Raw genomic sequence first — 10,236 nt, 5'->3', positions numbered from 1 at the left:
AATCCGCTAATAATTTTTAATTAATGTTACAAAGCGCAATTGCTTTATAAAGCAGAGTCTGCTTAAAGTATCTTTAATAATATCATAGTTTTACTAAAACTTTAGTATTTTAAACAGATCCATCATAACTTTTTCATAAATAATTTGTTTTCCACAGATTGACTGTTTTCTTCCAAAAATGGTTGATTTCTCTCATCTTAGTATTGATAAGTAAAGTAAAATTATCAAGAATCAAGATTATAAATATATTACTAAATCCAAAAATCTTTATTTCGATGCGCCACTGTTTAGATAACAGATCAATGATCTTCTTCGTCGGTAAAAAAGATATTCATATTATCAAGCGAAAATCTACGAACAACGCTAAGACTAAAAGCCATATTTCTATCTCATTTTATAACATATATTAGTAAGTTGCCAACGTCACGCCGTTTTGTGTTTACTCTTTGGGAGAAGCCATTTATGGTATTATGCGCATTAAAAAGTGGATCGGCTTGGAAACAGCGAGCTTCGATTGGCTACATTTACCGGTTATGACGTGGAGGGGAGTAGCATAACGATTTTCTACGCGTATTTGCTTGCCGGCGTCGGCCTTCCGTTCTCTTCTCTTCTTGTCATAGTGAAGGTAGGACGTGGTGTGTTCATTACTTGTAGTTTAAATAGAGTTAAGTTATTTATATTAGATTTCTAAATATCTGTTGAAAAACAGGCAGTTCCGATGGAGAACGGTGAAGATTTTTCTAAAGATGTGTCTGCTGAAGCTCAGCAAAACGGTTCAGGAGATGCACAACCAACTGACAGTGGAAGTGCAGATACGCCCGGTCGAGATGACGATAGGTAAGAAAAAAATTCATGTAAATATAAACATCATTTTTAAGTTTTCGTAGCGTTTTATCGTAAACTTGTTACAATAGAAGCTTTTCCGATGTACGATGTATTTTCCTTTCTATGTATCTAAGCATAATTTTTGGAATCCATATTTAATCTGTAAACATCTTGGATATATAAATTTGTTTGTACTATTAAATAATTTAATTTGTATATTTAGATCATAAGAATAAAGAATTTCGCTGTATTTTATTTTGATGTAATCTATTTTTATGATTAATTGGAAAATAAATTTGTGAAGCTCAGGCCAGAGTTTAGAAGAAAATGGCGGATGACGCTCTTTGTTTTTGGCGCGTTATTCAATTCCAGTTGTATTTTTTTGTCACTTTGAAGAACTTTCCGTTTGAACGAGCATAAGATTATTCAATTTTCAGCTTTAAATCAACTTAAAACTTGAATTTCGGCGATCAAAATCTTAAAAAAACTTGTAACTAAAGTCATTTAAAAGATTCATAAATCGGGAGCGGTGGTAGGATGCCAGGTTTTAGGATATTATTCATATCCAATTTAAACATGGTTCCTTTTCTCCAGGTGGCTGAGTCAGCTAAGTGGAAGATGGAATATCTTGGAGGACGTTGGAGCACTTTGGACCCATGGTATTTATCCTTGGGCACATTCTTCTGCCAACACTTAGTAAACTCAACGTTAATTTTTTAGTTTGGACAAAGTCAAATTCGATTTGAAATGATTAAATAACTTAAAAAGTTTGACTTAGATTTTTTCAATGATCTATTTTCTTTGTTTCTTTTTAACATAACTTTCAGATTACTTTGAGATTGCTGTTCCATTTGATTGAACTAGGTTCATTGCAGTTACCAAATATTCAATTTTGCATTAAATTTAAACGTAATTATTAAAGCAAAATTAAAATCTTGCAACAAATTAGGAATTCATTTTGGAATTCACCCTATTAAAGTCCCTTTTTTATTTTCAGAAAATTGTTTGTTGGTGGCATGAGTTGGGAAACTACAGATAGTAAGTTAATATTCATTTTAATTCAACAAATGTCATAAATTAGTTGAAAACAGCAATCAACTATTCTTTTTAATGGTGGGAGAGATTTTGTTTGTTTGACTTCACTCCCGGCATCTTTCTAATTTCATTATATAAACTAATTTACATTATTTTTAAATTAAAGATATTAGGATTATATTAAATTATTTTTTAGTTTAAAAATTATTTAAAAACCGGTCTATTTTCTTTTCATTTTTTGTTGTGTTCCTCATATGTAAAAAAATAAGAAATTATTTTAAAAATCAAATATAGTATAGTTTTGATCTTCGATGTTTCAAAATATGGGCGGCTTAAATTTTTTTTATAATTTTTCCTATACTTTTACAAATAAACAATGTCCATAAATCTGATTCAGAGGCCACACAACCTTCAAAATAAGTGATTTTTTTTTAATAGTCATTTACGAGTGTAAAAAGTGATATTTTTGGTAGGGATAAAAAGCTTGTGAAGTGAATGGAGCAAATTCAATAATTTCATGAACAAAATTTCAACATAAACGTTATACAGTGTTTTTTGTGTAACTACCCTATTTTGATAACAAAATAGGCGAATTTGGGATGGCATTTAACTTCAAAATGCATTTTAATATTCATATAATCACAAAACTGTTGACAAATATTTTTAACACATTTCTATGTAAACAATCACTTTTAACACTGCTTACTGTCATTAAAAGTAGCCCTTCTAATGGCAGTTGTACAAAAAGTATTTTTTAAGTTGAGGAATAAGATTTTTACTTTTAGCATTTGAAAGAAATTTTTTCTTGTACTCCCCAGTTTTATGCATTATTTTTTCCTGGAGCAATGACCACACAAAATTTTCTTTTGGTCTTCCTCAATTTTTTTCCCAATATTTTGTTGAAGCTACTTCCTTTATGGCCTAGTATTTGCTTATGATTTATAAAATTTATTTAGAGTCCTTATGATCACTTCAACCACAATTATATTATGTACTTGAAATAGTTCCTGTTTTTTTTCTTATTTTCTATCCATAGTGGCACATAAGCCCTTGATTTTTTTTATTCATATATTACATATTTTTATTCCAATTTTTTTTTGAAGCAATTTTTAGGCATACGAGCTACTGCATTGTTTTTTTTGTTATTGGCTTCCAGTTTCTATAAAATTATATTCCAGTACCTGAGATAACTTTATTGAAAATAAATTGTATTCATAACTGCTTCAAAATGATTTGTATATATTTCATTTTCATTGTCATTTTGTTCCAATGATCATCGTTTTCTTTGAGTTCTCGCAGCTATTTCTGTTTTTGATTGCTGTTTCAATTAGTTGTTCCTTGTAACTCTTGATATCTTCCCTAATCTTCTTTATGTTCTTACAGAGTCCAGTGTTATTCTATATGTTTCATATTACTTGATATTGATGAGTTTATTGAGTAATTCTTTGGACAGTTTCTTCTGCTGTTTATGAACTCCTACTTTGCACAGTTCTGGAAAGTTTTTATCTATTTTGTGCTATCCCCATGTTCCTTCAGCCCATAACTTTTATTTTATTAGTTATAATGAAGTAATATTTCATTTTTTATAGTTCCATTTGAAGGTGCCATATACATTTTTTGTTGTGGTTTTTCTTGAAGAATATATTTGCGATGAACATTTTATTGTAAGGAACGAGCATTTTCGTCACCAAATCAAAGTTCCCTATAACCAGTTTTTGATTATGTCTCTTTCCCACCTTGATGTCATTAATTAGATTCTTGAAATTGCTGTTGTTATAATCTATTGCTTAGCTGATTTCACTGTAAAATACCTCATATATGTGTTAATTGGGGCGTAAGATTGTATGAATTGTATAGTGATAGCCCTTTTTGCTTTTGGGAGATTTGTAACCTATTTTTGTCATATTGCTTTCCTTCCATTCATGTAAATTTATTAATCTTACATCTGTCATCACATTTTGTATATAGATAAAAATTTTTGTTTTTTCATATTTAATATTTTGTATGCGATATTTGGAAGCACTTTTCATTTATCAATTTAAATATTCCAGCTTGCTTCTTATTTTTGTCAACAGAAATTTGACCTCAATATTGGCAAAATTGTGTTTTGTATCTAATTTCAATTCAAAATTCGCAATTTGTAGTCTGCCTCGAATTACTTTCTTTTAATATATTACTTAATATTCTTTAAATATCTTACTCAAATAATTTGGTTTGATTGTGTCGATCTCACTTTAAATATAGATATATCTGGTAAAATATTGTTTTCATGATACTGTGAATTTAATATATTTGATGCTTTCTTTAGAAGTGATTTGAAATGTAAAAAATTATTTCCCTACAGGTCAAAAACATGATTTATTATAAACACAACTAGCAATATCAATACTAAATTTAGAAATTGTTCCCTATAAGTTTCACAATTTTTTGGAAGGTATCCTTCTGCCTAGTTGGGAGTTGAAAGGCCAAGTAAACAATTTGGGTCATTGTCATTGAAAAGACCTATAGTAATATATTGGTTTATGTTATTAATGCTTTTCTTCCATATTTGCCAAAATAGAGTTTTTGTGTTTTATTCTTTTTTCCACAAGATCTCTATATAATCGGAAATTTCATTTTTCCAATGTTTTCACCCTGTGAAGTTTACTTTTCCGAGACTTTTTTTACAAGTTTCTGCTTTGATTGTTGTAAGCAAATTTGTAGTTACCATTCAAATACACAGTTCACCAATGGTCAACCTAAGTACTATATACACAAATACATATAACAAACCTATCCTGACTTCAGGTGCATAAAACTTTTTACATTTCCATTTATTAATGAATAACTTCTCAATAACGTGCTGCAAATTTATACTTTGATTCTTAGTTCAAACCTTGTCGTTGGTTAAAACTCTATTGTATACTAATTGTTATAAATCGATCCTATATGTATGTCTACAATTTGTAATATTTTTTGGGGTCTGTTAATTTTTCCAGAAGTGTTTCTATTAAATATTATCAGCTGTCGTAAAACTTGTCATACTGGTTTTCTGTATCCACGATATGTAAAATGCATTTAAATTTGATTATACTTTATCATGATGATCAATATGTCAGTTCTGCTACTGAGTAGCTTTGAAGATAATCCCATTACTGATGTTTTTGTAAAATCTCAATAGTTCTTTCCATGTTTTTCAAAATGTTTAATTGGTGGTGTCATTTTCAGAGGAACTACGTGAACATTTTGGTCAATATGGTGAAATAGACAGTATAAATGTTAAAACAGACCCGAATACAGGCAGATCAAGAGGTTTTGCATTTATTGTATTTACCACAACAGAAGCCATTGACAAAGTAGTAGCTGCAGGCGATCATATAATTAATGGAAAAAAAGTAGATCCTAAGAAAGCCAAAGCGAGACACGGTAAAATATTTGTAGGAGGTTTAACGAACGAACTCACTGATGATGACATTAAAAACTATTTTGCACAGTTTGGATCGGTAAGTTTAATGATAAATGTCGATTTATTCGGTGAGTTTACTTGAGATTTATTTTCAGATAATTGAAGTAGAAATGCCATTTGACAAACAGAAGAACCAAAGGAAAGGATTCTGTTTTATTACGTTTGAATCTGAACAGGTTGTGAATGAACTCTTGAAATCTCCAAAACAGACCATTAAAGACAAAGAGGTGAGGCATAATTCATAATTACAATTTTATCCCTAACGCCACGCTCGTTTAGGTAATTATACCTCTTCAGAGTGCCAGAATAATATAAAAATAGGGTAAATCATTTTTAAAGTCCCTCTAGGAAACAGGTAAACAGTTCTCAGTACATTTGCCTGTGCCGAAAGTTGTGGATACAAAATTTTAAAACGAATTGTTTGTAATTATAATTTATTCCAAATTTTGATACTCCAACTTGTGAGCTTTGATTGGCTTTTAAAATAACCTTAAATTGATATTCAAATTATATTTTTACAAATAAATAGGTATACTTTATATTAGGATTCTCGTTACCTCGTTAGAAAGTATCATTTATTGGCTTTAATATAGAAGCTATTTGTCTATGACAAATCCTTTTTCTCTATTTGTTCTTCAAGTTGAATAAAAATTTGTTATTTTTTGAAATAGTTTTGAATTTCAAAAAGCGATCAAACAATATCTTCTGAGCTCTCCTCCATGCTTTTCTGTTCAGATTAATTGAACATAAACACCAAGAAAATAAACAAAAAGTGATTGAATTTGGTAATTGCTTCCACGTGCTCATATGCCTAGGATACTTGTTTTTCATTGGCTAGGCGCTGGAACGCGAGGGTTGAACATTAAAATTAAGCATCTTCCAACGCCAACTGAACGCGAGCGTGGACATTTTGTAGTACAAGGGTAAAATGAACAATTTTATAAATGATTGAAAAATTTTGAGAAAATTTAACCAAAAATTACAAATATTTTGTTTTAGGTTGATGTTAAAAAAGCAACACCTAAACCTGACCAGATGGGAGGACCCATGATGATGAGCCGTGGTATGCGAGGCGGTCGTGGCGGCCCAATGAGAGGCGGACGCGGAGGTAGAGGCGGTGGATATGGTAACCAAAATTGGAATCAAGCTTACAGTGGATACGGTTACGGCCAAGGTTATGGTTACGACGGATACGGTCAAGGCTATGACTATTACGGAGGTGGCTACGGTGGTTACGGAAATTACGACTACAACTACGGTAACTACGGTAAATACTCGTACAGGACACAGTAACATTTTTTCAGCCGAGATGTATTCTAATCTCGAGCGGTGCCTTGTAAGCTCTGTGTATATGTCAATGAATATCTGTATTCGAGGGTTGGCTGTAGAAAATTAATTTCCAACCATTTTCTATCGATTTTCTTTTACCTTATTTATATATACTGTCTATGTTCTGCTAACTGAAAAAATCGTGCAGTCAAGTTTAATTGTGTAATCTTTTTAATTTTTTATTTTCAGTAGAACTTGGAATGGTTTATATTTTATTATTTATTAATTTTCTACAGCCAGCCCTCCGTTTCCTAGTTTTATACAACAAATGGTCACAGATAACAAGTGTGATATTCACATAGGTTGTTTTGTGTCCACGAAGTTCATCTTTATTTTTTAAATATATTTAAGGACATATTTACACTAAGTCAACAGTTGTTCTGTTCCTATACATGATTATATGTTGACCTTATATACATAAATATATAATAGTACGGAAGAAATACATTGTGAAATATCTAGAGCTTGAAATAAAGCATTTGTTGAAATTCTACATTCCCTCAAATTAATTTTTTTTCTGTTTTTCTTCCTCCACCTACCTACGAAATATTAGTTTGAAAATTGTCTTTCGGTGCCAATTATATCTGATGAACTTTTATTGATTTTAATGGTTCATCTAATTACAATAAGCACATATTTTTTTATTCTAACAGGTTGACTTAGCAAAAAATTATTTTTACATTTGTTGCTCCATCAAAATTGACATAATCTCGAATTGTTTCACGAAATTGTTATTTCGTTTGAGCTCAATTTGCTGATTGTCTAAACTTTGATTGACAATGAATCTTTATGTTCTGGAAAAAGTTACTTGGTCGTTGTATGTAAATTTATTAATTTTAGGTTGAAATTCTCATTTTATTTATAAATTATATAGATTTCTATTCTAAATAGAAGACTAAACAAAACAGAAAAGGTTAAATTATCTAGGTTCCATAATTAATTGTATTCTAAGGAATTTGTACAAAATCAATATCCAGATGCATTATTTTGTTTACAGTTCTCATTCATTTTACGTTCCTTTTTTCTTTATTTGTACATTAGGTATTTTTCGATATAGCTCTTTGCAGGACATAATTGAAGCAGAAGGTAACAAGTTTGTTCAGCTCGTCAGTACTGTTGTGCATGTATGACATAACTTCTTTATTGACCAATGTGCTTTTCTTTCAATTGATCTTCTTGCCATCTAATACTTCCATACATCTATTTTATTCGATTTATACTTTCTCACATTTAAATGACGAATTAATGATCGAATTTCTTGACAAGTTGCGAGATTTTAAATTAATTTGGGTCATAAAACAAGCGCACAACCAAAGTTCGAAAATTATGTCGTTTTGGTTGATATTAGTGGCTCCTGCGTATACATGGAATTAATGCTGCTCTGCATTACAAGAATACGTACTTTATAACATCGTTTTGTAATCACATTTCATGTTGGTAAAACACTTTCCATTGTTTTATTTATATAAAAAATGTTGGATATTGAGTGTTCTAATTGACCTTTTGATAAGAATATAATTAGAACAGGTATGCAATTGATTATGGGACATAATCTATAATAATAAGCTATATATTAGCCACGTTCTGAACAACCTTTCCAAAGGTTATTTTTTTTGATTAACATTGATAAAATTTGTTCTATACCTGTATGCAGACCAGGGATATGGTTATGATGGAGGATATGGTAGCGGTGGTGGTGGACGTAACGTTAATACACGCGGAAAAGGTACTTGTGGTGATGTTCTAGACTTAATTTTATGTTATTCTTTTGGAAATGTAACGAGCTTTAGATTTTTATTTATTTTCTCTAAAAATTAACTTGTACTGTAGATTTCTCGAACAAGGTACAATCAATTTTCATTTTCTGGCAAAACTGTTTGAATTTTCAAGGATGTTATCAATGGCAACCGGTCCTTGTCGAGATTTCAGTCATTCCAAGTTATACTATATATAGTATCTAATAGTCTTGCAGTTCACTCGTAACCTGCGTTTTTGAAAAATTTGGAACATTTCCACAATACACATTAAGAATAGTTGCGTCTCCCTCTAAAGTGTTTAAAAAAACCGCCGCAACATTTTCGATTGCAGCTCTCGCATCAAAAAAGTGAATAATATAATTACAAAAAAAAAACAAAAAAAATGCAATAATGCTGTTGGAAGAATGGTGAAACAACGCAGGTGGCGAAAACGAAATGTTTTAGAGTTGAAAAAAAATTAGTGAGTAGGTTGCTATAATATTAAAATTTTTATACTGCTCTTCCTTTTCAGGTGGAGCTGGTGGTGGATACCAAGGAAGTGGTGGTGGTAGTGGCGGCGCTGGTAAACCGCAAAGGGGAGGTGGACAACGCAACCAAAGGTTCCAACCCTATCAGAAGTGATAGGATAATAAATACTAGGATAGTTTTGTGATTTAACATTTTCCGGTAAGTTTAAAAAATTTATATTGACGTACGTGGGAAAATTTGTGAATTATAGAAATTACTAATTTTTTACTTATTTATCCCTAACGCCACGCTCGTTTAGGTAATTATACCTATTCAGAGTGCCAGAATAATATAAAAATAGGGTAAATCATTATAATTAAGTCCCTCTAGGAAACAGGTGAAAAGTTCTTAGTACATTTGCTTGTGCCGAAAGTTGTGGATACATAAGATTTCCAAAACACTTCACATAACATCTGTTAATCTGTATACTTAATATTAATTCCGATAACAATACATTGATAAAATGAGGATGGATCTAAGTAACTAAGTGAACCTTTGTTTCTACATTTTATATACAGATTGATCAAAAACTATAACACAAATTTTCCATAAGTTGTAACAACTATATGAAACTGGAACTAAAATATAACTTATAACTATAAATTGTTTCAGGTTTTAATAAATCATCTCATTTACAGCCCAATTTTCCAATCATTCCATTTCATCGCGGCGCTTGGAAAATACCGACAACGTACAAAAAAATATGTTTGAGTTCAACATAAAATGTCGAGATTTTATTCACTTTTGTTTCTCATCTCTTTTGATATTTGATTAGGAAATGTTCAAATTAGAAAAAAAATTGTCTTCGATATTGAATAATAATTACGGAGTCAGTCCGATTTTCTTTTTGTATTGTATTTTGATTTTATTATTTAAATCTAGTATGATGTAAACATAGGCTTAGGTTTATGTAATTTGTATGAGTGGCGGAGGCGTTGTGTACTTCCATTGTATGACAAAATTTAATAAATGGTAAATTTTGTGTAAATATTTTTTCACTTTTTTTTTTCTAATGCTGTGTACCTGTTTTTTTATTTTATATATTTAAATATATTTTGAATATAATTGACAACATTCATTTGTTTACTTGAATCAAATAAAGCAATGGTTACACTAACTTAGAAATTGTTTTACTATCACCATTCCGAAAGTAATTTTTTTTACTGTGTTTATATAAGAGGACGGTTAGAATAGTGACTTCAAAGGCTGGCAACACTTGTTACAGTGATTATGTTGTAGTTATCACATTAACTGTCAAAATTTGACAAATTGATTAGTTTTAATAATACTAGAAAGAAAACTTCGTTGTGGAAAAACTCGAAAAAAAAAACAGTAACA

At 30.4% G+C, this 10,236-nt stretch overlaps 1 protein-coding gene and 1 non-coding gene across 12 annotated transcripts; both read left to right on the top strand.

Moving 5' to 3' along the window:
* The first annotated feature begins 535 nt into the window (after positions 1-535).
* Positions 536-10,023, top strand: LOC130449814 (RNA-binding protein squid). Of its 11 annotated transcripts, none has more exons than XM_056787840.1 (9): positions 536-625; positions 710-837; positions 1,823-1,863; positions 5,068-5,342; positions 5,401-5,532; positions 6,305-6,563; positions 8,289-8,360; positions 8,903-9,057; positions 9,511-10,023. In XM_056787840.1, the coding sequence occupies exons 2-8, from the start codon at positions 719-721 to the stop codon at positions 9,010-9,012; spliced, it is 1,008 nt and encodes a 335-aa protein (XP_056643818.1). In that variant the 5' UTR covers positions 536-625; positions 710-718; the 3' UTR covers positions 9,013-9,057; positions 9,511-10,023. The 11 variants fall into 11 exon arrangements, with proteins under 11 accessions (XP_056643818.1, XP_056643815.1, XP_056643824.1 ...); XM_056787837.1 differs by having other exon boundaries at positions 6,305-6,572; positions 9,511-10,010; XM_056787849.1 differs by lacking the exon at positions 536-625 and adding an exon at positions 1,420-1,484 and having other exon boundaries at positions 720-837; positions 6,305-6,572; positions 9,511-10,010.
* On the top strand, positions 4,935-5,001 carry LOC130450013 (small nucleolar RNA snR61/Z1/Z11). Its single transcript, XR_008910526.1, has one exon. It is a non-coding gene; the product is annotated as a small nucleolar RNA snR61/Z1/Z11 (small nucleolar RNA).
* Positions 10,024-10,236: the final 213 nt, after the last annotated feature.

Source organism: Diorhabda sublineata, chromosome 10 (assembly GCF_026230105.1).
Source record: "Diorhabda sublineata isolate icDioSubl1.1 chromosome 10, icDioSubl1.1, whole genome shotgun sequence".
NCBI lineage: Eukaryota > Metazoa > Arthropoda > Insecta > Coleoptera > Chrysomelidae > Diorhabda > Diorhabda sublineata.
This window is presented reverse-complemented; position numbering and strand designations above follow the sequence as displayed.